The sequence below is a fragment of the Neurospora tetrasperma genome (genome assembly GCF_000213175.1).
Source record: "Neurospora tetrasperma FGSC 2508 unplaced genomic scaffold NEUTE1scaffold_81, whole genome shotgun sequence".
Classification (NCBI taxonomy): Eukaryota; Fungi; Ascomycota; class Sordariomycetes; order Sordariales; family Sordariaceae; genus Neurospora; species Neurospora tetrasperma.
Window position 1 is genome coordinate 8,035,489 of NW_009799179.1, and position 27,327 is coordinate 8,062,815.

Here is a 27,327-nt window from a genome sequence, read left to right on the forward strand (position 1 = left end):
TCGAGAGATAACACACTTCCCCGATTTACCATCATTGATCCCGCGTTCGGTCTTCGGTGATCGATTCCAAAGTATCAAAGCTGAGAACAGAAGGGGCTTGAGTGCATACAGCGCGTGAAGTCGAACTCGAAGACACTCGTTTTCGATATGTTCCCAGTATCAACTTTTTTTACTGGAAGGAAATTCCAAAACTCCCTGGGACTAGCATACAAAGAAACAAAAAGAAGGGAAACGAAGAGTATCACACTAGATCAAAAAGGAAGTCATCACCAGTCCAGATAACAAGAGCAAAAAGTAGAAAAAAAGTTGCGCCAAGAGGGAATCGAACCCCCCCCTCAACCTTGGAAGGGTTGAATCCTAACCACTAGACCATTGGCGCCCTTGATGGTTTGGTTTGCTTGTTGAAAATATAACTATCGTGATCCTCCTATATGATACACCGCAACGTGTCCGCAACAACTCTGCTCTAGCTGGGCAGTCGCGGCCCAACAACTGTGGAGCCTTCGGAGCCGACGGGCTGTCTTGGCACTCACTCTACACATGTAAAGAGATCGTAAGGGGGGGAGTGACTAGGGTTAGGGTTGACCCTTGGAGGTATCCTGAATGAAATCTATAAAATGCCCGTGGGGGCTCGAAGCTTGGGAGTGGATGTAGTCGGAGAAGATCTGGTTCGGTGCTTACTATCGAGTCCGATAGTTAGGGGGAAGGCCTCCTGTTAAGCTTTTATTAGCAAATTTGTGATGATCGTTCGATGGCAATGCGTAGTCTGTGCTTCAGTGACTCTCGGTGGATGGTAAGATAAGCCAGAGGCTTATATACACCCTGAGTAACATGGCGTGGTCTGCGGAGTCAACTGCCAATTCGATGCGGGTTGAAGCCGGATCAAGACGTATTAGGAATAGGTGTTCGTCAACCCATCGGGCATATTCCACTACTAAAGACGGTATAGTCATACACAGCCCAAAGAGGCACATGAAACGGTCGCAACGGTCATGGTGTGCGGTTGGCAGTACTGTAGCTTTGAGGTTGCCTTTCGGAGTGAGTAAGCGGAATCCCGATGTGGGCAATGTCCGTTATTAGAGTCTTTCCCGGATACGTATGGGAACTACAAACCATCAAATAGGTGGTGGTGAGTGCTCGTAGTATGGATGACAGGGTCCAACCATCTGCTTTTGAAAGAGCACGCAACCTGTCAGCATGGCGCCCCATTCCAAGGACCTTTTTACTTGACGGTTGTTGGTACGAGCTATGAGACTGAGGTATAAAAGATCGCGCTTGAACTGGCGAGTGTACCGCAAGCCATGGGCGTAGTTGGTGCCGCGGCACGTGCAATATCTCCCATTGGTCCCATGACAAAGAGCCACCCAGCCCTATGGCACCAACATAGCCCATGTGGTTGCTCTGCGTCATTGTTGTCATTTGCTCTTCTCATCCGGTGGAAAAGGTGAATGATCACTCTGCAGCACACTCGCGCTTGACCCGAAGGGAAACTCCTCATGCCACCTTCATGGGCACTGTCTCACGGTCTCACGAGTTGTTGAGGCCTGGCGAGCATGTCCACATTTTGGGTTTATAACACCCCCAACTCCAAGCACTCATGAAAATGACCACTTCCCGCCAGTCGATGCTCCTTCCCCAGATGAACACAGTTTCTGCTATGCCTTCCCACAATGGTCGGAATCTCATACCCGGCAAAGGGATATCACAAGATCGGTGGCCATCGCCCCTTCTCGACTGTTGAGGTGGTACTCTTAATCTCCCTGGTCTCCTTGATGACCTCGCTCATTGTGTTCTCAATTATCTACTCCGTCCAGCATCGGGGACTTATCCGACCTGCGCTTGTCATTTCGATTTCCGGATCGATAATCTTCCTGTTGGCTATTTGCTATATTATATATAGCAGAAGAAGTCAATCTCGTCAGTATTACGATCTTGAGATCAGGGAGGATGGACAACCCAATCCGTCAAGCTACACCATCAATACGTACTCGCCATCAGTTGAAAGCATATCTCCCAACATGCGTTTCGCGCCGGCAAATTACTTCCGCAAGAATCGGAACCGCCCATTTTGGACCTCTTCGTCCACCGTCTTATCCACAAACACGGCGGACGAAGAGAGATTGTTGGCCCACACCAGTGAGCAGGAAGCGTCCGAGGAACGGAAAGAACGAAAGCCTGGGACGGGCCGAAGTGACAATCGTAGGAATGGAAATAACATCAAAATCATCATCACGGAACCGGAGCCGGTAGCCTCGCGACATGGCATATCCCTCGAATTCGACCCCCTCAGATCCCATCCAGTCAATCTGGATCGAGGTCCCAGCATCAATCAGTCAGGAACTTACCGAAATCTGACTGCGATCCCCAGAAACGCAGAGCCCAACAAGACTGCGTCAAATCGAATCCATCAACTCGACTCGGGTCCCAAGACACTAGGGCCCAGTTCAACCTCTAGATCTCATCGCCATCAGCATTTGCGGAAGTCGACGAGGCCAACCCTTGGCAGCGTCAGCGGCAGAGAGGACCTGCGCGCTGTGTTCCAAAACGGAGAGTAGATATGGAGGTGGTGTGATGTTGCTCGACGCTGAAAATCCTCTGGAAACCGCTGATGGCGAGTTGGACCATGGCGGATAGCACGCTCAGGTACCGGTGGTGATCCGGTCGGTTTGGATGATGAACCTGACGTAGTATGGTTGGTGGGGACAGACCAGAACATTGGGGAAGGGAATATGGGGCCAGCCCTAGGAAATGTCCTGCGAATTGATAGAGGAAGCTTTAGTTCTAGACCTTCAAATGATACCAAGTTCAAATGTGTTAGAGCGCGTAAATCTCCAAGTCATTCTCCGTGTGAAAACCGACGTCGTGATCGTGAATTTGAGATGTGTTTTTGCAGTGAAGTTGACAGTGGACGACTGATAGCGATAGATAAAGAACCGTTAGTAACAACGGGATTTACACACTGCACAGCTTAGCCTGCACTCACAGACGCGTGCTGCACAGCGTCGGACACGTCCGATAAGCTTATCCGTAATAGCAACCTTTCCCAAGGCGGCTAGTCCAATCGGTTATGCAGCTCAGTGTGCCGCCTCAACCCTGCTTGAATTTTCTGATAGCGGCGGATGAGAGCACTCCAACCATAGGCAGTGGAGAGTCCACTCTGAGAACCCCGACTCGGGAGCGGGACCTTGAGGTCGACTGACTTTTATTCTTTTCCAGGCAAACGCTTCCTGTCTTCCCGATACCTCTTTTCAACAACCCTTTTTTGCCCATCCATCCATTCATCCTCATCCCCATACTTCAAAATGTAAGTTCGAGTTGCTTAATATCTTTCCTGGCGTAACAGTCAAGGATCGGACGGGCAGACCGGCATCCCACACCAGTTGCTGACCAGATATCCCTATATTCAGGCAGTCCATCCGTCGTGCCGCTCTCAGATCCGCCCTCTCTGCTTCGAGGGCTATCTCTACCCAGGCTCCTGCTGCGTCCTTTTCCGCCAGCATTGCCCGCACTGCTCTTGTCTCCAGCAGAATCCAGGCTATCCGCTTCTTCTCTCAGTCCCCCCGTGTCCTCAACACCGAGGAGCCCACCCAGCCCGAGCAGACCGAGACCGAGACTGCTCCTGCTGCTACCGAGGAGGCTGCTGTTCAGAAGGACACCACTGAGGGCCACGCCGCTTTCGTCCGCAACATTGTCTTCGACGCTACCGAGGAGCACCTCAAGGGCGCTTTCGAGAAGTTCGGCAATGTCACCGACGTTTTCCTTGCCCGTGATCCCCGCGGCTTGAGCAAGGGGTAAGCTTGGAGTCCTTTCTACCTATCCCACAGTGAATTACGCTAACAGATTGTGTCCACAGTTACGGTTTTGTCACCTTCGCTACCCGTGAGGCCCTCGAGGAGGCCTGCTCCCAAGTCGACGGCTCTTTCTGGCACGGTCGCCGCATCAGCGTTGAGCCCCGCCGTGCCAAGGTCAACCGCGGCAGCGCCGTTGGCGAGCCTTCCGCCTGCCTTTTCATTGGCAACATCCCCTACGAGACCACCGATGCCGAGCTGAACAACATCTTCGTCGGCATTGACGGTCTCAAGGACGTCCGCGTCGCCGTTGACCGTGCTACCGGCTGGCCCCGTGGCTTCGCCCACGCCGACTTCGTCGACGTTGAGGCTGCCGTTAACGCCTTGGAGAAGCTCCAGGGTACCCAGCTCGGCGAGAGGACCATCAAGATTGACTATGCTCAGCCCGTCGCTGCTCGTCAGCCCCGTGAGAACAACGGCGAACGCCGCGAGTACCGCCCCCGTCAGCAGCGTGATGACCAGCGCGATGGTCAGCGCAGCTACAACCGCGACGGCGGTAACCGCAGCTACAACCGTGAGGGTGGCAGCCGCAACTACAACCGTGATGGTGGCAACCGCAGCTACAACCGCGAGGGTGGCGACCGCAACTACAACCGCCGCGACCAGGGCGAGTCCACCGACTTCTAAACTAGCATGTAATGGTTACGACATGACTGGGTGAAGAGGATGGGAAACGGATGTAATGGAGGGCAAAACTGGGCAAGTTCGGTTTTCAAAAAGAAAAGAGGCCGGTTGTGTTTCTTGACAAATGTTGCCAAAATTGGGGCACATTGGGATTGGGAAACTGTGGGATTGGTGTTGTGGCGCCTTTGCAGTACGATCACTCTGCGTACATCATCCTGACCTTTTGCTTGCAATGATACCTGTACAACTACGAAAAATCTTCTCTTCTTTCTTCTTACTGCGACTAGTTGTTTTCGTTTACCATTTTTTGTTGGTTATATCGCTGTACATATGTACGAATAGAGGGGTGGTCTTGTGTGCCTTCTTTGCGTTCTGCATTCGTATGAGTGACGTGACCATCTGCTCGAAAAGCATCGTTTGATTGTTCATGTTCCCTTTCAACTTGCGTGCATTGCCGTGCTGTCGGCATGTGAGTGTGATTTCCGCACTTCGCTGTCGTCCGATTGTTCTCGGCTGTCGTTTGAAGGAACGAAGGGATCGATGATGGGTCCGGGGGCGGGGGCGGGGGTGTACTCCACGGGCCGGGCTGGGGTTCGGCTCCATGTGAGGTGTGGTTGACAAGACTCCATTGGCGGGGTTACCAGTAATAGCCGCGGCCAACAAGTGCCTGAGGTGTGGCCGGCAACTGCCACAGCCCAAAAGGAACAAGAGCGCGGTGGATATGATGGCTGGCTGAGGTGCCCTGGCTGCCTCGGCATTTCCAGCTGTTCAGGTGGCGCACGGCGGTGCCCCCCTTGTGCCCCTGAGTGAGCTTTTGGCGCCCAAGGTTCCAACTCACTTCAGATGCATGCAGAGCCCGATTTCTAACCACGCTGCTGCCATCCACACATGGACCCAGACAACCCGCCCGTGCATCCGTGGGCTCCCGTCGTTACTTACAAGACAGCACACCTGCCACACATCCCGCGAGAGTCGGTCAACTTCTTTCAATCTTTCACCTGGACAACTTCTGGACACCGCCGCTTGATCACTAATTAATCAACTCCACGAGCCCACGCCCGTGCCTGGCTTGTCTGTTACTTCCACAGTTTTTTATTTTCTTTTCCTCTTTCAAACTAAAGTCATCGTTCCTTTGCCTTGCGCAAAAATCTAGCTACCGCTACTTCCAGTCTGCCTCTACAACCTGCGCGGGCCGCTGCTTTCCCAACAGTCGACCGCATATCGCTCTACTTCGTCTACCAGAAAGTGTACAAGAGCCGCGCATCTCGTCTTCCCTTTTGGGCTTGTCAACTCTCGCCGAAACATCGCCATTGTCGCATTAATATCCAACATCTTCAAAATGTCTTTCATGGGTGGAGCCGAGTGTTCGACGGCGGGCAACCCGCTCAGTCAGTTCACCAAGCATGTTGGAGACGACAAGAGCCTCCAACATGACAGACTTGCCAACAGAGGTCCCAATGCTGCGGTTGGTGGCTTCCGGAGTATCAACCGCGGGCCTGGCCAAGATGAGGTAAGGAATCTTCATGGATATTGTTGACGGCAAGGCATGCGCTCTTGGCTGACATGACGATTCTCATGAACAGATGGTGAACGGATTCCTAAATCAAACGCCGGAGATGGCTCATATGCCTCTCGAACAAGGACATATGCTTCATCTCGACCCGACCCAAGGCGCCCACATGCGCGCCCCGAACGCCTCGCCAGCATGGGCTCAGGACTTCCACAACACACAGGCGGCTATGGAAGCCGCCTTCAATGCGCCGCCTGGCACTCAGTTCAGCGCCGATGAGTTTTCAAAGTTCCAGCAGATGCACCCCGCCGCGGCGCCGGCCACCGCCAGCCAGATGCCTGCTCAGCGCCCCATGATGGGTGGTGGCATGATGGGTATGGGCAACATGAACTACAACATGATGCAGCGACCCATGTACCAGCCCATGGTCGGCATGCACGGCCCTCAGATGCACAACATCCCCCAGCAACAACTACAGCCCGAGGGCAAGGGTAAAGGCAAGGTTGTTGAGCTCGACCAGAACAAGTGGGAAGAGCATTTTGCTCAGTTGGAGATCAATGGTGACGAGGCCCGTGCCATGGAGCCCGAGCTCAACAAGATGGACGAGGCGCTACTTCACTCCGAGACTGGTGCTGGCGATCTCGAGTCGATCTGGCGCGGTATCCAGGCCGAAAGAGACGCCATGAAGGAGCTGGACGAGATTGATGTCCAGGACGACTTCGCCAAGTTCGACAGCGAGAACCTGGAAAAGGAAGATTGGACGCTGAACGGCAGGCTCGGCGCCGACCCTATCGTGCAAGAGTACCTCTTCGAGGAAGATAACCTCTTCCGGGAGACACCAAACCCATTCGAAGAGGGTATTCGTATCATGAAGGAGGGCGGGAACCTGTCGCTAGCTGCTCTGGCCTTCGAGGCTGCGGTCCAGAAGAACCCCGACCACACCGAGGCGTGGGTCTACCTCGGACAGACGCAAGCCCAGAACGAGAAGGAAGAAGCTGCCATCCGTGCTCTCGAGCGTGCCATGAAGCTCGACCCCAACAACCTCTCTGCTATGATGGGCCTAGCCGTCTCCTACACCAACGAGGGCTACGACAGCACCGCCTACCGCACGCTCGAGCGCTGGCTGTCGACCAAGTACCCCAGCGTCATCTCACCCAGTAACCTTTCCTCGGCCGCCGACATGGGCTTCACCGACCGCGCCCAGCTGCACGAGCGCGTCACCAACCTCTTCCTCGAGGCGGCCTGCCTCGCTCCCGATGGCGATCACATGGACCCCGACGTGCAGGTCGGCCTAGGCGTCCTGTTCTACGGCGCCGAGGACTACGACAAGGCGGTCGACTGCTTCCAGTCGGCGCTGCACTCGACCGAGCTCGGCACCTCCAACCAGCGCGAACAGATCCACCTGCTCTGGAACCGGCTGGGCGCCACTCTCGCCAACAGCGGCCGCTCCGAGGAGGCCATCGCCGCATACGAAAAGGCCCTCGCCATCCACCCCAACTTTGTCCGCGCCCGCTACAACCTCGGCGTCTCGTGCATTAACATCGGCTGCCATGCTGAGGCCGCGGGTCACTTGCTCGCGGCGCTGGACATGCACAAGTCCGTAGAGAAGAGCGGGCGTGAGAAGGCGCGCGAGCTGCTGGGCGGCAATGCGGGTGATAGCGACTCGCGTATCGATAACATGATGACGCAGAACAGGAGCACGACCCTTTACGACACTCTCCGTCGCGTGTTCACGCAGATGGGACGGAGGGATCTGGCGGAGAAGGTCACTACGGGCGTGGATCCGGAGATCTTCCGTGGTGAGTTTGATTTTTAGAGTGAGTCAGAGTTGGAGCTGAAAGAAGAGGCTCAGGAGTGGATGGTCGGGTATGACGCTATGGAGGATGTTTACTACGATGTTGATGTCGAAATGGAGAAGGCCTTGAAGGAGGAGCAGCAGTGGTGTGATGAGGACTTGGACGAGGGTTACTTCTCGAGTGAGACGAGTACACTATGTTCGGATGATTATAGGGAGTTTTGGTGAATATACAAATATTAAGTGCTGTACGAAGCGAATGTAGCTGGCTTGTCGGGGTTGTTAATATCTTGTGTTGGGGAGTGAAAAGTCGAAGATGGGGTTTGGTGCTTTTCGGTTAGTGGTGAGTCTGGTTTTGCATTTGCTGGGTGTCGTGTGTTTCTTTCTTGCTTCACGACGGTGAGCGGAGAAAAGCGGATTGTGTTCACAAACACATACATAGATAGATACGATACATAGGCTTCTGAAAGATTTTGCATTGCGTTTCCTTGCCATACCTCGCTCGTTTTGATATACACAAGTTTGGGATCGCTACCTTGCGAGTATGTACCGTCAACCAGGAATAGAAGAGTAGATCTAATGAAGGTGTGCAAAGCCGAGGCTCTTGGTCAACCGCACATGTATCACTGGACCTTAACGAACTGTGATACTGGTGATGGATGCTGAAGACTCAAGACGTCGCTTTCACTAAATTTACGGTGCACTCCGTAAAAAGAAATAAATGTCCGTAGAGCCCGAGGCTTCGAAGTATGTACCTTGACGATATTCCATAAACCATCGTTGACGCACCAAGCAAAGCCATAAGGTCTATACTGTCTTGATGTCATCTAATAACCTCTTCGCTACCATCCATAACCATGTTCACGCCAACAGCTACCCTGATACCACCTCCCACGGGTATTAAATCTTTTTTCTCAAGCATCCACTCGGACGCCCAGAGCTCAGAGCCTATTTGACTCCAATAAAGCCAATGCCGCTTCTCGCCACCTTCAGAGCCCGACGCAGAGCCTGATCCTCCCTGTCCGTCCATTGCACACTAAGCTGGTCCCACTTAGAGCCAGGCGTGTTGTACTCCTTCTTAAACTGGGCCTGCATGGCCTGCAGCCGGCTCATCTCGCGCGGGTCACCAGTGCCGGTGTAGACGATGAAAGCCGTGCAGGGCGGGAGATTGTCGTAGATGCGCTTCAACCGCTCGCCGAGCGTCTTCAGGCAGGTCTCAAGTGGTGATGCGGCATCCTCCTGCTCTTCCTCCTCCTCCTTTTTATCACCATCAGTGAGAGCCGGCGGGCCGCCAGCGTCCTCGGGGACGAGCTTGTTGCGGTTCCACCATCCTCGGAGGGCCTCGAGCTCACGCATGCGTGCCCAGACAAAGTCGACACCGCCGCCGGGAACTTCGAGGCCGTCGGGATCACCCTTGACCGCGCGGAGGATGCCGGCTTCAACCTCGGCGTCGGATTTGCAGGAAATTGTGACGGTGGCGGCGTTACCGGCGCTTCTGCTTACGTCACCCCAGTCAACAGCGGCGCTGCTCTTGCCGACAGGAGCACCGCCCGTGGCCTCCGGCCCAGCGGTCGAGCGATATGCCGTACCAGCGCGAGCGAGGCGCTTGAAGAGGTTCTCGCCCTGGCTCTCTCCGGCACCCCATGCCTTGCCCTTCTCGCACTTCCTCTTGACAAGGTCGAGACACGTTTTGGCGTCTTCGATACTGTCGTGTCCGGCGTTGGTTCCACCACCCTTTTGGACTTCCCGGTTGAGGAACTTTTGTGCGAGGTACTTCAACGATTGTTTGAGAGGAAGTCCGCGAGGGTGCGGGAAGAGAAGCGAAGTGTCGACAATGAAGGGGTGAGCGAGCTTGAGTGCCTTAAGATCAGAGTCAAGCGAGTGTCCGAGGAGAATCGAGCGAGGACCAAGAATGTCGAGCAAGCGTGCCTGGATATCCTTCAATGTCGTGTTAATAGGGTCGATCATCTCTTTGGTGATACCTGAAAACCGGGTCACATAGTCAATGATAGGCTTGTCCGGCTTGACAAGCTCGTCAAGAACAACACTGCCGTCCCAAGAGACCAAGCTGATTCTGGTAAGTGAATACTCGGCTTCCCCCGTCATACACATCTCGCAATCGAGGGCATAGACTTCCCGGCCTGCGGTGACACTGCCCTGTTGCACTTCGCCTTCGGGGACCTTTCCATCCTCAAGATTCTCGACCCTCGTGTGTACCCAGCCTTCGGGGTCCTTGAACTTGTCTCTTTTCTCCCCTGGATTCAGCATAGCTGGGTGAATGGGGAAGCCATGCTCCATCAGCTCCTCGTTGGTGGCCAAAAACTCCGTAATGCGTGTTCGCTGATTTTTCCAGCCGTGGGGCTCGGATACGGGCTGGATTCCCGTTCCCTTGCTCTTGGGCAGGGGCGCGGTAAGCATTGCAGGCATTGGCGAGTGCAACTTGCCATACTTGTCGTCACCTGGAGCTTTTACAGGCCACAAATGCGGGAACATGTCGGCGAAGGGCTGTAGGACTTCGGGCAACAGCTCCTTCTTGAGCTCGCGTGGATAGTACTCATCAGGATCAGGGGCGCCGCCACCGGAGATCGCTTGATCAAGAGTGGGACCGGTGTAGGCGGAGAAGTCAAGACCGTTCTTGAACATGGCCTCGTCAAGACCCGGTACCATGATGGCCACAATTTTTCTGAACTCGGGGCGATGCTTGACAGACACCCATTGCGGCGCAGGGCCATCGGCAAAGATGTACAGGATCAGGTCGCGTAAAGAAGAGACGTTGATCTTGGAAAAAAGCCTGGCCTGGGTCGAAAAGTGAATGCCGGGATAGCGCTTGGATTCCTGGCCAGGAATCTTCTTGAGTTTCTTTACCGGCCGACCATTTTCGATTGTCTGCCAGCCGCCGCCGTCTTCATGATCATCTTCGGGACATGGCCGTTTAAGACCAGCCGATATTGTGATTGACGTCAATTCACCGTCTGTCGGAGCAGTCGAATCTTGAACGCCGGTGACTTCGGTATCAATGGCCATAGAGTCGCCCTGGAAGGTGGCCAAGGCAGCCGCAACGCCGCGCTGACCTTTACTCTTGTTCTTTTTTCTGCTCATGATGACTGCGCTTCCTCTGAGGGGAGTGTGACCTGAAAACTGCACGGAAGTGCAGGCGCAGAAAGAATGGCAAAAGAGAAGGAATTAGGGAGTGAAAGTGAAACGAAAGTGTTCAAGTTTTAAACTGGGGAAAACATCGATGGAAGTGGACGTCTGAAGTTGGCACGAAGTCACTGAAGTCGGATCAAACCAAAAAGAAAGACACCCTTGTTCGTGCCTGTCAAACCCGCCCCAGGCACGCTAAGGCTGGGTGGAGCGACTCACGGCGCAGTGTTTGCAGGCAGAGCCCCACTGTAATATCCAGTGTGGCGGACTTCACTGTCATTAGAGGTACCTATCGGGCATACATAGAGGTACCTAAGTAGTCAAGCCACATCTTATCATCCAAGAAGGTGGCGCCTACAGCTTTCGATCCCCTGTAGTGCCAAGACCATCTCTACTGTGTACTATCAAACGACTTATACGATAGCTCCTTCCTTTGTTGAGAACTGAGCGTCCAAATTGCCCATGATGTGAAAAATCTTCCGAGAGGAGAAAGGCTAAGTTGTTCGAGTCATCCCCAGCACATTTCCAATTCGATTTCAGCTCAAGCAACAATGTGCGTGATCTAATTCCGATGTCCACGCTCCACAATTCTGATCTCCCGATACGCAGGGCATCACTATATCGTTCCTTTCTCATTCCTGAACTCCTGGATTCCTTCGCAGCAGGCCGCTTGACATTGCCCTCAACATCCATAGTTCAGCATGATGGAGCTTGCGCTCTGCCGGTGCAAACAATGCCGAAACACCATAGGCAAATTCATCAACCTGTGGTATGAAATCGGCATGTATTTGGTTCCTATCATCGTACCAAAGAACGATTTGGACGTATGCCACAAGAGAAGCACAGTTTACGGAGAGCCGGGTACGTTGTTGGAAAAATGGTAAGGCCGTATCAATCAAACACTCCATGTCTGATGTTGTTACTTATTCGGATGTGTTGTAGTCGACTGCAAATCATAGCCTGTGTCAGTTGTTCCGCGTTCCTTGGGCTGAAATGCGTCGAAACGCCCAAGAATCATGTGCTCGATAGGCAAGTTAAATATGATCCTTGGCGTGGAACATCGAAGACAGTGCCTAACATAACCTTGTAGAAATCATATCCTATTCTTTGATTGCACAATTGTCCTATACGACGACGCGGGCAAGAAAAGTTACTTCCTCATCGATCGCGTCCTCAACGACACAGAGCCATCTAGTAGAGTCAGCACAGTTAGCTCGGCCGAGACACCAGGGGAAAGTGGCACTTCCCCCCGGGCGGGAGTTATCAACAATGCCTTATCGAAGAACGAGCTCCCCAGACAAGCGAGCAACGGATTGACCAAAGTCGGAAGCCGTTTGCAACAAGAACTGGCGGGGCTTAGGTCCCAGGTCTCTGACCTCCTAGTTCAAGTTAATAACATAGCATCAGAAGTTAACAATAGCGTTTCCACCACCAACGACAAGAATGAAGTTGCAACACTTCGTGCTGAAAATGTAGACTTGAGACGCATGTTGAGCGACATGCGCTCTATCGAAAGTCTTCAGATAGACTTCGATATTCTCAAGAGCAGGGTGCAACGGCTCGAGGGTGACCAGCAAACTGCCAAGAATCTGACATCTCCCAACTGTCACAAACGGACCTCGTCGGAGGCCGAGCTTCCTGAGACAGACATTGCAGGAGAGTTGCCAAGTACGCCAGCTATCGACACTTCGCCTTGCCTCGCCCGACGCCGCTGCACAAGGAGGCGTACAGTCGGGATGCAGCTGGACACTTCAGACTAGCCTGTCGGCCAAGTAAGGGAAGGGAGTCTAGGTGCGGAGAAAGGACTGAAATATCTTTGATTTTTTTCGGGCTTACTTCCGAGCCAGACTCTTGTTGCATCCCAGTTCAGCCTCGATGATCTCAATTGCGAAACTCGCGAGCTGTGTGATCGGCTTGAGCACAACGTTCTCCCAGAAGGCTTTGCTCACAGGATCTTGCAAATTGTTTGCCCAATGCTTGACCATAGCGGCGTCCTTCTCGTCACGCTCTTGCAGATCTTCGATGTCGCGCAACATTTCTTTGGTTCCGAATAAGACGTCCCACGATGCCACACCCCCTATGACGCCGTTTTGCCTGACCAGCCGAAGGATGACCTCGGTCAAAGAAACTATGTCGGCGGTTGCCAGAACCCCAATGACACCCTCGTGGTCGCAGTACCGAGCAAGATCGCCGCTATAGGTCAAATCTCCCGCCGCGGACAGGAGCTTTGCAATTGTCATCAGTGTTTTGACCCTGAAAGGCGTGAATGATGCCGGGTACTTGAAGGGGTAGCATTCCAACGCCATGAAGCAGTGCAGAGGAAGCGCCTTGGCTAGCGTAGTACGGTTAGAACCCAGCATGGTAGCTATCCTGAGAATAGTGGGAGGAAGGGGATCGAGAGCCCACAGCTGGGCGTCCCTGAGAGGTTTGCAAAGTTCCCACTGGGCTCGCGCATTCTCCATAGGATCCCCCTGAACAATGCAAGTCAACTCCATACACTTCCAGTGTATTTCCTCAATCTTTGACTTTGGTACTGTCTTTGACCTTTCGATGTAAGCAGGAACCAGGCTGGCGACATCCGGCTGGAAACTGGTGGAATTTAGCCACTTGACACCCGGAGAAACCCCGCAAGCCTGGATGACTTCGTAGGCATTCAAATCGTCTTTGCAACGAATACAATTGCACTGGAAGTGATAGAGTCGAAGACTCTCTTGCCTTGCACGGCGAGGCATAGTGTGATCTGGCTGGCAAGTTAGAAGACGAGAAAACCCTCGCTAGCGAAAGGAATTACTATACCGATATATGAAATCAGAATCTCGTCGCCCGGCTCAATATCCCTCTCCGCCTTGAGAAAGGCCTTGCGCTTCTCGAAAGCGATGTAGGCGTTCGGAACGCAAGAGTGATTAACCATCGAAAGACTAGGGTGAAGGTAGATGCCCGCCTGTCCCGTGTCGGCGTCAAACCTATTGAACGCATTCGTTTGCATCTAAGGCCGCCGCACTAGTCAGTTCACATCACACGTCGATACACAACAGACTTCCACATCAAACTCACCTTGCACAAAACCTCCATAGCCTGCTTCAACGTCTCATCACTCTGCAACAAGCCCGCATAAACCACCGCCCCCGTAGCCTGTAATTCGAAATCACCCCACAAGCCCTCATCAGTCTTGAACCCCTCCACATTACTCTCCAACGTACCACCAGGCCCAAACGCCTTGACAGTCTCCTCATCCCCAGCCTTCAACAACAGCATCACCTGCGCCACCGCCCTCACGGGAGTTGGCAACCAGTCCTTGCCCGTCCGCTCCTTGATGCGCTTGAACATCTTGCACTCGGCCTTATGCACCAGCTTCCAGTGCGCCCGTTGGCACTCGGCGTTGCAGTACACGGCCGCCTTGCAGCCCGTGCACGCCTTGCACGTCCGGGGCCCCGCTTCCACATCGCCCTCGAACTCGATCGTCCCGCTGACATAGAGGCAGTAGTTGCAGGTCGTCCGCATGTTGGCGTCGTCTGGGAGAGCGAGCAAGGGGTTGTCGATGATGGCGATGGTTTCGCCGGCGCCGAAGCGCTCCGTGGAGAAGAGGCTGCGGCCCCGGTCGACGCCGGGGATGCCGCCGACGCGGGTTTTGGGGATGGGAGGTGGTAGTGAGGGCGCCATGGTGGTGGTGCTCCTCTGCGAGGTTGGGTTGGGGTTGTTGATGAGGTGAGTTTGTTTTGTGAGAGGTTACTGGGGTGACCGTTTTTATGTGTAACGCGAAAAGTTGAGGTGCCACTCAGTGATAGTGGCAACTGACGAGAGAGTTTGAAGAGAACGGAAGGGTGAAATGTCGCTTTCAGTACAGTTTCCCGTTATACTCAACCCAGTAAGCCGCTACGCCGTGTATTTCTCTCGGAACAAGATGGTCAGTTCGAGGATTGGCTCCTCAATGGACCTATCTATAGGTATTGTCGAGAAAAAGTGAGAAAATGATTGTCAGGAGAAAGTGAAGTCACTGTTTACTACCTCTAGGACCCTGGGGCATGTACCCCGCCTGCAGCGAACAGGGGAAAGCGACGAAGCGACCCCTGGAAGCCCGCAAAATTCTGCCCCACAGAGCTGCTCTCATAGCGGGGCATCCACCTCCACGCACTACTATCGTTGCTGCCGGCCCTCGTGGCCGCCCGATGGACCAACTGGAACTGAACCTCGTTCAAACATCACATTCAGTTTGTGAATTAGACACTCTTTCATCTAGCCCATTCCTCTCTCGATCACAAACGAATAAGAAAGCGTAAAGATGTCTGGCAAGCAAGAAGGAGGTAAGTATCTCCCCTTTCCCCGGTCCCGCTCCTTTGAACCTTGCAAGCTTCCATTCATTCAAGCTTCATGTTCGCTCCTCTAAAGCTCAATCAAGCTCGAGCTCAAGCTTCACCTTACCCCCCCCCCTGGTCACCTCCCGCACTCACCCCCTTTAGTCCACACCGTCATGCCCCCATTTCCCGTTTGATGCTTCAATATGTGGCAGTCACTAACAGACCTTCCCAGTCAACATCGAGAGCCTCAGCGCTCAACAACTTACCGCCGTCAAGCAGCAGCTAGATGAGGAGGTCGAGCACCTGACGGCCTCGTACACGCAGCTAGCTGCGGCGCAGGCCAAGTTCAAAGAGTGCTTGCGAATTGTGCAGACAGGAAGCAGTTCTTTTGATGGTATGTTTAGTTTACCTGTTTCCTTCATTTTTCTTTCATCTTGATGTGGTGGATGAGCTGGGGTGGATTGGCTATGAGTATGTATGAAGGGCCGGGAGTTTGGGGGATGGGGATGGATTATGTCAAGCTCCCACTTGACGGTCAACCTCTTCGTGAGCTTTTGTCTCATTCTCGAGACGTGACTCGTTGAGCGATCCCTTTTCCTCCAATCTTATTCATCCCACTTACAACCGTGACAAACGTTTACACCTCATTTTACTCTCATTTACTCATCTCATGGCGGTGATGTCGCCATCCTCTACCTCCCCACCTGCTATTCCACCACGCCCTTCCTACAATTCCATTCCCTTCATCCCGACCCAAGCCCAGACGAACGCCTACCCTTCAGCCATGGTCACCGCTGACAACAAGACCTATCCAACAGACAACAAAGACATTCTCGTGCCCCTCACCAACTCCCTCTACGTCAAGGGCAAGCTCTCCAACCCCGACCGCGTGATCGTCGATGTTGGTACTGGGTTCTACGTCGAAAAGGTACGTCTCTCCGCCACGAACGACACTACATTTTATTAACTCGAAGCGTTTAGGACACCAACAGTGCCACTGATTTCTACGATGCTAAGGTCAAGGAACTTGGCACCAACATTCAGAACTTGGAAGCCATTGTCCAGGGAAAGACTAACAACCTCCGCGTGGTGGAAGAAGGTACGGCATTCTCCTCTCTTTCTCGGGCTATCCGTGTATTTCAGCCATGGTATGGTTACTAACAAGAATTAATATTTAGTCTTGAGGCAGAAGGTGCTGGCACAAGGAGCTGGACCTGCATCGGCACAGGCATAGTGGAGGATCTGACTTGTTATTGTGTGATTGAGCGAAGCAAAAAAAAACGACAAAAATAAAACTTGGGCACAGCTACTTGGTGTATGTCCTCGATCTCCTTGAATACGCGTTGAGCCATTGACGATTATTATGATGACACACCCATGTATTCAAAGAACCGTTCCGCGACCTTAAGCTCAGCAGCCAAACATCACTACTTCAGCTCTTAATACCTCACCACGACAACTTTCCATCTACAACTGCTGATAGCCCGCGTCTGTCTATACAATTCTTTCCAGCACCGTTTGGACCTTCCCAACCCAGTGCAATAAGGCATCAAGCGGGTCAAGATCCCTAGTGGGGTCAGCGGATGACATGGATGACTTGAAGAACTGTTCTGGAAACGCTTCCCAGGACCGCGGTCCGGCTGAGACGTCAGCATTGGCCATGTGGTCGTTCCACTCCGGTCGATACATGCTGACGCTCACACCAGCGACGGGCTCTTGAGGCTGTCGGCTCTTGGTGCCCGAGATAGTGCTCCACTGCCGGTACAGGGAAAGCTCAACAATGTAGTCCTTGTTGAGGTAATAGGACCAGGCCGTCTTGCCAATGAGAGCCTCAATATGGTGTTTCTGCGCGAAGGACGCCGCAATGTTAGGCTCAATTCAACCGGTGTTGGCATTGTGACGAATCCTGATGCCCTTGCTCAGTGTATGTTGATCGAGTGGGAGCTTATTGCCGGTCTCATCGATGGGAGACTCGACTTTCAAGACCCAGTCGTGATTCCTGGGATGTGTTAGTGTGGCAAGGAGGTGAGAAAGATGCCGACTTACTTGTCAGGGCATGCCGTGGCAAGTTCGACACTACGGTGGCTCTTCTCTCGATGGAAGACGTTCAATGAGCCGAAAGTAAAACCACAGTTTCGATTTCCATCGACGCGCACTTCCAGGTTGACATTTTTCGTCGTCACAATCACAAAGTTTTCTATGTCTTGGGGGCCTCCGAAGTCTGGATCGAGGGAGAAGGCATGTTGAATCTTTTCGCGCATTGATTCACCACCCAGTCTGATCAGTGTTAGACATTAATCGCCTGGTAAGGTGCCCAGGAAAAAAAAGAACCGATGGGAAAGAGACTAAAAGCGAAGAAGACCAGAATATACACTTACCTCATCTCCATGTAGGAAGTCCCTCTGCTGCTCACCCTGCGAGCCAACTTCGAGAACTCATCGAGCGTATAGCTCGTAGTACCCCGCTTGCGTTCTTTGAAGAACAGTTTGCCGAAAGCGATCTGCATGCGCATCCTATTGGGAGAATACCGCAAGCCATCACCCACGCGGACCATCGCAGCAGCAAGATCGCTCTTGTAAGCTTGGACAGCCAAAGCATCGGCCACCTCAGTAGAGTCGGTGAGTGTCGCGGCTGGTCGAAACCATGTGGTTCCAGGGCTGTCCTGGAGAAGTATCCGTATGGCACGCTTGTCGCCGCTAAGCGGAGCGACAAGTACTGAATCTCGCCAGACTGTCGCATGCCCTTCACGGAGCATCAAGCTCCTCAAGATGCTGCGTATCGCCGCCTGGGCGTTCTTGGGAGAAGCAGCGGAGATCTGGATGGGATCCTCCTGTGCTTTGAGGCAGATCCTGACACCGTGCTGTTGTTCGATCTGTTCCAAGATTGTCTTGAGCTCTCGGTCCTGGTCGTCTACAATGCGAAAGCCACGAGTTGGGACCACCAAGTCCACCTGTAGAAGGGGATATTAGTATACGTGAAATGAGGGTGAGAGCACTCTTCCTCAATAGACATGGACGTAGAACTGCGCTACTTGAGAGAAAGGGGAAAGCTGAAAGGTACTCACCTGAATGTTCAATACCTCAGACACCTGGCCGCTGCGCTGCGACGAGGATGAGGCGCCCGAACGAGAATTGGGCAGTCGAGCTCCAGTGGCGTATGACATGGTGACTTGACAAACGCGGAGTGTGCGAGTTGAGAGCGGAACGTTATGAAGAAGGGAAAAGATGAAAGAAAAGTAGAAGGAGGAAGATGTAGAGGTAAGGACGACGGCGACGACGACGGCGATGTCGATGTCGAAGACCAGGTGGTAGTGGTAGTGGTGGTGGTGGTGGTGGAGACACTGAAGATTCGTCGATGAGGATGAACAGAAGAAGAAGATGAAGAAAAAAGATGGAGAGGAGGAGGAGGGTGAGATGGCCATTTAAGAACGCAGGTCGCGAATTTGATCTCGTGTCCGACCCAAGCAAACAATACTCGACACGAACGCTCAAGCTCAAACCGAGTAGGCCGCTGGAGGCAATTGCAACTTGCTGGTTGGTTGCTTTGGGCTTCGAGGTGAGTGCCTTGGCAATTAGGGAAGGAGCCAAATGACGTTGCTCACCCGAAGAGGTGGCGGGCACGAGAAGACCTGACTATGGGAACCTGGGTTGCTCTTGCCCATGGAAATACTCACAACCGGATAAGTTGAACACTTCGGTTGTCTTCCTGCGACTCGTTTATTGAGGTAGTGATATTCCTGGTTGGATGGGCAAGGTGCATCAAAGCCAAGTCACTGTTCGGAAATGCCTGAGTGCTTTGTCCTTGCCCTGATGAGTTTCGATCTCGGAGAAACTCGGACAGCAAATGGTAAAATACTTCGATCGCAACATCAAACTTAACAAGTCTAGACCAACGCAGCTTATCTGAGATGTAAATGAGCTGATGACTGGGAGGAAAGGAGCAAGACCATTCACCAGGCCAGAGATCAAGCCGAGCTGAACACGTTATTGTCGTTGGAAAGGGGAAGAGCCATCAAACAAGGACAGCAGTGGCATCAATGTGTCACTTGGGGTGGGTGTTTGTACGGAAAGTACGTACCTGTAGATGGTAGCCTCGCTCTGTGAATAGGTATGGAAACCACGATTCAGCCCTCTTCAAGAGCCAGATCTGACAGGAACGTGAAGATCTGGAGCAAGTGGAAACTTTGGTTGGAACTGTTGTGATACAAACTTGAGCATTGAGTCAGTTGAACGCCTTGTAACTAAACTGGAGGTCCTGGAATGAATGCATATTCGGAAACCAAATTTGGCTCAAAGAGCTACCCATTTATTCATAGAAAATATTTCTTTGCTGACAAGATCGACTACTGCTACAGGTAAGTTGAGATGGAAATGCTCCATATGAAAGCAGAGTGTCCGCCTTTTTATCCCGAGCGGAAGACAAACCAAACAACTTGTGAGCTGTGAAACAAGGGTCATGAAATCAGTCTTGTCTTGAGAACCGTAACAGTCCAGTGTCCTCCGCCCGGTGTTGTCTCTTTGCACTGCAGTAAGAATATTGAGACAGAAGTGGATCATTGCTTTGGATGTCTCTGCTAAAACAAGCTCAAATGAGGACTTCAAGCCTTTTGTCTTGACCATCTAGACCATAAAATGTCGAGATACACCTACTAAAGAAAAGAAACTTGACAAAATACTTTCATGTCTAAACTTGGACAATCTATATGATAAGAGTGTTTCGAGAAGAATCTGAAGGGGACTTCAGTCTCAAGCACACACTAGTGCCACAAGCAAGCCACGAATCTAGCAGATTCCGCCGCTTAACTACGTTTACTGTTCCTTCGATGATACGTAAATTAGAATATGATTATAACCAACCGCAGTATGGGGGTCTCTGAAGATCAGTGATGACCTTTGAACGTTTCTTCCACAACAGTCCGCCTGTCTGACCTAGCTCTCACATGAAATTTATTCTTGGTGACGTTCCGGATGAAGGTCAGATGGGTTGAAAGTGATAGCGGAAACTAACGAGCATCGCTGCAGATCGATATAGGACGAGAGAATAGGACAGTCGAAAAAAAAAGTAGACACAGAGCTGAGGATCCAAGAGAAATATCTCCAAGGTAATGGAATGCAAGGACAAACCATATTTGGATGGAAGCGAGACCTCAATCTATTCCTCAACGGCTCAAGATTCAAGAATCTCTTGCATGGGTTGCCATCAGACGGAAAACTGAGAACTAATCCCTTGCCTTGGCTTGGGAAAATACTTGTCGCAGCTGAGATGAAAACAGGCAGAAACCTAGAATCACTCAGTTTTGTTACTTCCGACTGTATACCAACACTCTGTTCCTAAACATCGCTCTATCGGGATTCTCGAGCAGTTATCGATGTTATTCTCCGTCACAACGATGGCTGCCCATGTTCCGTTCTCTTGATGTTGTTTGCATCTTGTCGTGAAATCGCAAACCTGGAGTCGTGAAGAAGTATAGCGAGTGATAGCTGATATATCAAGATCAAAAAGAAGCTCCATACGCGAAGGACCAAACTGAGTTTAAAAGAAGGTTCAAGAAGATATGGCCAAACTGTCTCTTGGGTAGATGAATGTAGACGTACATCGGCGTCGTCGTTGTTGACGGTGATAGAAGGACCTGATCTGATTGGTAGCCCTAAAAGGCAGCCGCTTTCAGGGGCTCCTTCTTGGCTCCTATAGAATACGAGCACGAGCAGGGGTATTAATTGAATAGAGGGTATAGACTGTATATTATATAGATCTCTATATTGGGTTTATTCCTTATATAGAAAATCTAGTATCAAAAGGTTACTAGGGATGCTAGTTTACGTAAGGTATTGGGCTGGTACCCCGGTTACCTCCAATATCCGATATACCCCCCTAGTTAAATTGGAATTTAAGGAGGCTATCGTTTTTAAAGCTATTTACAAATTCTATACCCTTCCCATCCCCTTTCTAATAATTACCTTTAAAAGTGTTACCTACTATTATTTCTCTATTAATAGGGAAGGTTAACGGTACCCTTTTTAATAATAAAACTACCCGGTCCTATAGTTTAATAATTAGAACGTTAGGGTATTATTCTTAATTATCTATTTACTATCTTTTAAATATATTTATTAATATAATTAGCGGATTATCCTTAAATAATATACTTAAAAGTCGTAGGTTTAAATCCTACTAGGACTAAATTTTTTGACTTTTTCCTCCTTATATAATTGAATTACTATATTAGTACCTCTTAATTTTTAGAAGTTATCTTAATTATATAGTATAGGAAGGTAATTTATATTTATAATAATCCTAACTTATATTTTTATCCTTTAAACGCTCTTTCTAATTAATCCTCTTTATTAATTATAATTAAATAATTTACTTCTATTCTTATTAACTTCCTTCTCTCTCCTCGTTTTTCCCTAATATTTATTATATTAAACTACTTTATAAACTCTTAATACTTATATATATTAAGCGCTTTAATAAATCTATTAACGATTATTTTACTAGTAGGGATATAATATATATTAATAATATTGTACTATTAAATCTCTTTAAATTAATAATTGTAAATATTAATATATTTAAATTTAGTTTAGAATTTAGAATTCTCTTTAGTAATAAAATATATTATTTATTTATTATTATAATTGAAGGGGATAATTTCAATTCCTAATTGAAGGGTAAAAGTATTAAAGAATTTCTTTATTTATATACTTTCCTTTACTCTTTAAGCGAATAATAATAATTCTACTTCGGTTATTAAAATAATAATAGTATTTTATTTATTAGTATACTAATTAATTATATTATTAAATAATTATATTATAAACTCTTATAAACTTCTTCGGTTATTAATATTATTAATAAATAATATATTAATATAAATTTCAAATTTATTACCTCTTCTTAATTAGAGGGTATAATAATTAGTATTATAAAAGTACGCCTTTATTCGCTCAACCGTCGAATAATAAATTAGTCCGGAATTAATTAGAAAATGAATTAATTAGGATAGTATAAAAGTAATATTAGATCTAATAATAATAGAGAAATATAAAACCGTACTAATTATTTATTAATATAATTTAATTATATATTAGGTAGAGGATTGAGGCTAGGAGGTAAATTCTTTAATTATTATAGGGGTATTAGGGGGTTTCTTCCTCTATTTAACTCCTTTAATTATTTTAAAAATATATTTTCGCTAAGATAATTAAAGTAAACGCTGCGGACAATTTCGAATAATTTTAATCCTTAAAAATTATTAAATATTTTAACCGTTAATTAATTAATAGTATTATTTAAGAATAATACTTATTCACTCTACTAATTATAAATATTCTAATTTATAAATAAGGATAATATTATTAATATAAAAGAAAATAATTATACTCTCTTTAATTAATATATATAGTTCTATAGGGATAGAGGTAAAGTTAGCTTTTATAAAAGTTTTAGTAAATTCTTTTTACTAAAGTAATAGAGAGTACTATAATTTATATAGTATATATAGTAACTTTAATACTTTACCCTTATATTCCTAATTATATAGTAGTTTTATATAAATAATTTCGTTTAGTATTATATTAATAAAGGTATTAACTGTATTATACTATTTAAATTTAAAATTAAAATAGGTAGTAATAATTATTATAATCCTAAATAATTGGATTACGAGGGTAATAACGTACATTTCTCGTATATTATTATATAATTATTAACCTCCTTGAATTACTAAACGAATTTTATACTTAAGGTAATACCCTTCTATATTAAATTTATATATATATACCTATATTAAATTAAATAATTTAATAATTTTATTAATATACTATTCGTCCTTATTAATTTACGCTTATAATTTCTTCTCCTTATAATCTTTTATATATTTTCGCTCTACCTTATAGAAGAAATTACTAAATTCTATAAACCTAAGGGGGAGGAGGGAATTTTCATTAGTAGAGATTAATTAAGGTATTAAAATCGTTATAACGATCTATAATATTTCTAATTAATTTCGAATCGTTAGAAAACTTCTTTCCTTCCTCCTTCTTATTAATAATTATATATTTTAACTAATTAAGGGTTTCTTTATTAATAGGCCGTCTATTATATAACCTAATATTTATTTTATTTAAAGTAATTAAGAAGGACCCAACCTAATAGAAATATTTATTATACATTAATTAATTTTATTAGGGGTATAATATATTAAAATTATTAATAAGGAATAATACTAGACTTTTTAGGGGAGTAGAATACTTTATCTCCTCTTTATTTATTATTATTATTTATTAATTGTTTTATAATTATAATTCTAATATTAGAATTCTAATACCTTCTTAATATTATCCCTCCTCTTATATATATATAAATTCGGTTAGTTCGGAAATTGTAATACTATTGGTAGTAGGTAGGGATTTAACGACCGGATTAGCCTCCTTATTCTTTACTTTAGTACCTCTAATTAATAACGGGTCGGATATATTAAATTTTAATTAATAAATATTATTTAATTATACAATTAATTTTTTAAAGGAGATATTAAAAGTTTATAGAATTCTTTAATTATACTTATAAAAACTTTATCCTTATTAAAAACTACGTTTCTTATTATAATAATCTAATTTATATATAGATTCTAAATACAATAAATATTACTAAATTAATAATTAACTGAATATTTAACCTAAATATATCGTTTAAACTTTTAAATCTACTTCTAACTATATAGAATATCGATTATAAGTTCGAATATTTTATAATTATAAACTTTAAGGTAGGATAATTATAATATTAGTCTTTATTAACCGCTATTATAATTAATTATATACGTAATAAAGTACTCTTTTAAGGACTTCCAATTGAATTCCTATTATAGAATTAAATTTAATGAATATACTACTATTATTATTATTTTTCTCTAGAACTCTTATAGTAAATTTACTAATTCTCTTATTACCGCTAACTTTTCTCTAATTATACCCTCCGAATATTTAGTACTACTATTCTATATTTAAATATATAATACCGAAGGCTCGAGAACTATACTATATTTAATTAAGAAGGTAGTAATATAAAATTTACTTATAATTATCTTATTATTATATTTAACTACCCTTAGTCGGATTTAGTAATAAAATTCAAAATTATTAAATAACGATATTAGTATAATAATAATCGAATTTATTATTTAATTTAATAAATAATATAATTATATTTTCTTAAATTAGCAATTTACAACGATTATTAAATTTAATACTATACTTCTACCGGGTATTTTAATTAGGAGATAATTAAAAGAATTAATAGCGAGGCGGAAATTAGGACCTTTTAGCGTATTACGGACCTCTCTATATATTTAGCACTTTATTTTAATTACCGTATAGGAATTGTAGTAAATAAGATCGGGGCTCTTTAAATATACTTTATATTCTTTATTTATTAATTAAACTAAGGTTTCTAATTCCGGGTAATTAAAGCGAAGGTACTAACGTAAAGTATCGCCCTCTTAAAGCTTCCTAGCGGTTTTACTAGTAAACTGGTGAAATTGTACGTAAAAAGAGGATTGATTAATATATATTTCGAAGGGTATATATTCTAATATAAATTAGTTAAATTCTAAAGAGAGACGGTATAAATAGTTATTATCTAAACGGAAGCGAAGGTACTCTAAATTAAAAGATTAATCCTAGTATAGTCCCTTTTCTAATAACCTTCTTAAAAATATTAAATTATATACTATCCCGGGTATAAGTACAACGTTATTAAATCTAAAATTAATAGGGCAACCCTCGTCGTCGCTTAATACTAAGTAAACCGAATTATATCCCTCGATTATAATAAATATATCTCCCGCCTAAATATAGTCTCCCTCTCTCGCAGGTTTGAAACCTTTAAACCAACCGGCCTTATTAAAGATATAGATTGTTATTATTACGGGGCTGCCGCCCTAAAGATCTATATCGGGCTCTATAGCCCGACTGCCGCTGTAGTTTACTCTATAGTTTATAATAGCGTTGCTCCGCTATAGCGCTAGTTATATAGCTATAGCCCCCTTAAAAGGCTACCGCCGCAAGTTCTACTTATAAACCTTTCTCCCTTTCCTCTTTATAGAACCTTATTAATTATTTAGGCGTAGTATCTATACAATATTCTACTATCCCCCTTATATTAAGTTCTATCTCCTTTTATTTAGATAGAGCCTACAGCCTCGAATATAGCAATATTAAATATTAATAGCTAGAATAGTAGAGTTTAGTCTACCTATAAATACTAACGAAGAAATAGTATTTACCTCCTCTTTCTAGGATGCCCCTTCGGACTCTATAAATACTACCAGTATTACCCTTAAGCCCGACCCTAAGAAGAGTATTACCGGCCTTATTACAACTATTATTAATACCTTTAATATTAATAATTTAAATTTTATAAGGGTTCTCCGCTCTATAGCTACGAACCCCACCTCGAACCGCTCCCTTGTACTAAAACCGAACCTTCACTTCTCCCTAATTATAGCTAATACTATTAATAATACCGATAATAGTAATAATAATAGATATATATATAATCGGAAGCCCTTAACTCTCCCTATTTAAAATAGCTAATAATTAACCTTCTTATTATACTATACGCTACTAATTAAAATATATAATACTAATAATAAAGCGGGTTTCTGTATAAATAAAAACGCCGTCTAAATAGAGATTTTAGGTACTCTACCCAATACTAAGAGAAAGAAATTAGAAGGGTTTTAAACTACATATATAATTAATAATAATATAGACCCCAAACTCCTACTAGCGTAAGTTAACCGTCTCTTTAGTATATACTACCTCCGTAATACAGTTTTTGCCCGGCTATACGCTATAAAGCAATATAATAATTAAACCTTCTTATCCTTCTATATAAATTAAAAAAACGAACTCTTTAAAATTAGAAGCGTAACCTAGAATAATAAATCTAAACTTAGCATCTTAAATAACGCCTTTAATATTAAATTTATAGACACAACCTTTATAATTATACTCCTAAATAATTATAATAAATATATTAAAGTATTTTAAATTAACACTATATATTATAAGCGTATAAAAGTATTTAAACTATTAAAGTAATAGAATAATAGACGCTAGGGTAGAGGGAAGAATTAAAACTCTAGTTACGCCCCTAACTAATTCTTCTCTAAACTTTTAAGGACTTAATTTATAGCCCTACAAAATAATTATACCCTTACGAACAATCCTAATTTATCCTCTACTGAACTAAGTATAAAGGACGCTAATAGTAATATAAATATATTTATAAGTAGAATAGCCGCCGGCCCTACTTGTAATTATAGCAGCGGTCGAGGAGGTAAAAGTAATAGCCCTATCCGCTATATTAAATAGGTCTCTAATAAAGAATACTAAAAGTATAGGGAGAATAATCTCTATATAAAATACGGTATTTCCGACTATTATATAATATATTACTTATATTTACCGATTATAAACCCTAAAAATAAAATTAGTATTAATTCGACTAAGACCGCCGCGGCCCCTTCTATATTAAAAGAAGAAGAATAATACGAATCTATAGCAAAGGATTAGGAAAAAGAGTAATTCTAATGTGTAATCGGGCGTTAGAGTCCTTAGAAGTATTAAGTAATAAGGTAGAAAACTTTAAATTAGAAAATAAATTAGAAATTAAATTTATTTTAATTCTATTTATTATTAATAATTATAACCTATTCTATATCTTTATAAATGAAAGTTGTTAATATTATATTATAATTAGTAAAAAGGTCGTTTAAAACCTCGGGATTCCTATAATTCCCATCCCTACTCGCTAAGTAAAGGATATATTTATAATTATAAAAGGCGCCGCTATTAAGAACCTCGCTTAATTTATTATAAAAGTTAACGGCTATATTAAACTAATAGTAGTATATATTATCCCTAAACTCGAATACCCCCTAATCCTAAACAAACTATAGCTTACTACCTATAGAGCCTACTTAATCCCTTATAAAAAGCGCCTTTATATAAGAATAGTAAATAATTAAATTCCCTACATTAGAGGCAAAGAGAAAGAGGAGACGCCGTTTATTAAAGAAGTAAAATCTATTATATATATAAT

General features: G+C 45.9%; 6 protein-coding genes across 6 annotated transcripts; 3 read left to right on the top strand and 3 right to left on the bottom strand.

The window, feature by feature from the left end:
- Positions 1 to 1,670: 1,670 nt before the first annotated feature.
- NEUTE1DRAFT_52411 (uncharacterized protein) lies at positions 1,671 to 4,475 on the top strand (the record flags this gene model as incomplete). The annotated part of the gene is made up of 5 exons (XM_009857749.1): positions 1,671 to 1,745; positions 1,923 to 2,551; positions 3,217 to 3,304; positions 3,412 to 3,791; positions 3,854 to 4,475. The coding sequence occupies 5 exons, from the start codon at positions 1,671 to 1,673 to the stop codon at positions 4,473 to 4,475; spliced, it is 1,794 nt and encodes a 597-aa protein (XP_009856051.1).
- A 1,301-nt stretch (positions 4,476 to 5,776) lies between these two features.
- NEUTE1DRAFT_92604 (uncharacterized protein) lies at positions 5,777 to 8,462 on the top strand (the record flags this gene model as incomplete). The annotated part of the gene is made up of 2 exons (XM_009858681.1): positions 5,777 to 5,982; positions 6,056 to 8,462. 2 exons carry the CDS (start codon positions 5,812 to 5,814, stop codon positions 7,796 to 7,798), a joined length of 1,914 nt encoding a protein of 637 aa, XP_009856983.1.
- Positions 8,463 to 8,532: 70 nt separating this feature from the next.
- NEUTE1DRAFT_92606 (uncharacterized protein) lies at positions 8,533 to 10,947 on the bottom strand (the record flags this gene model as incomplete). Its single annotated transcript, XM_009858682.1, has 1 exon — positions 8,533 to 10,947. One exon carries the CDS (start codon positions 10,874 to 10,876, stop codon positions 8,726 to 8,728), a length of 2,151 nt encoding a protein of 716 aa, XP_009856984.1.
- Positions 10,948 to 12,008: 1,061 nt separating this feature from the next.
- NEUTE1DRAFT_150707 (uncharacterized protein) lies at positions 12,009 to 14,581 on the bottom strand (the record flags this gene model as incomplete). Its single annotated transcript, XM_009858683.1, has 5 exons — positions 12,009 to 12,300; positions 12,358 to 12,559; positions 12,758 to 13,661; positions 13,718 to 13,907; positions 13,976 to 14,581. 5 exons carry the CDS (start codon positions 14,579 to 14,581, stop codon positions 12,196 to 12,198), a joined length of 2,007 nt encoding a protein of 668 aa, XP_009856985.1.
- Positions 14,582 to 15,117: 536 nt separating this feature from the next.
- NEUTE1DRAFT_73915 (uncharacterized protein) lies at positions 15,118 to 16,549 on the top strand (the record flags this gene model as incomplete). Its single annotated transcript, XM_009858684.1, has 5 exons — positions 15,118 to 15,222; positions 15,449 to 15,610; positions 16,035 to 16,144; positions 16,198 to 16,315; positions 16,395 to 16,549. The coding sequence occupies 5 exons, from the start codon at positions 15,201 to 15,203 to the stop codon at positions 16,448 to 16,450; spliced, it is 468 nt and encodes a 155-aa protein (XP_009856986.1).
- Positions 16,550 to 16,710: 161 nt separating this feature from the next.
- Positions 16,711 to 18,379, bottom strand: NEUTE1DRAFT_106292 (uncharacterized protein; the record flags this gene model as incomplete). The annotated part of the gene is made up of 5 exons (XM_009858685.1): positions 16,711 to 17,088; positions 17,194 to 17,215; positions 17,263 to 17,493; positions 17,595 to 18,166; positions 18,296 to 18,379. The coding sequence occupies 5 exons, from the start codon at positions 18,377 to 18,379 to the stop codon at positions 16,711 to 16,713; spliced, it is 1,287 nt and encodes a 428-aa protein (XP_009856987.1).
- Between the last annotated feature and the right edge of the window lie 8,948 nt (positions 18,380 to 27,327).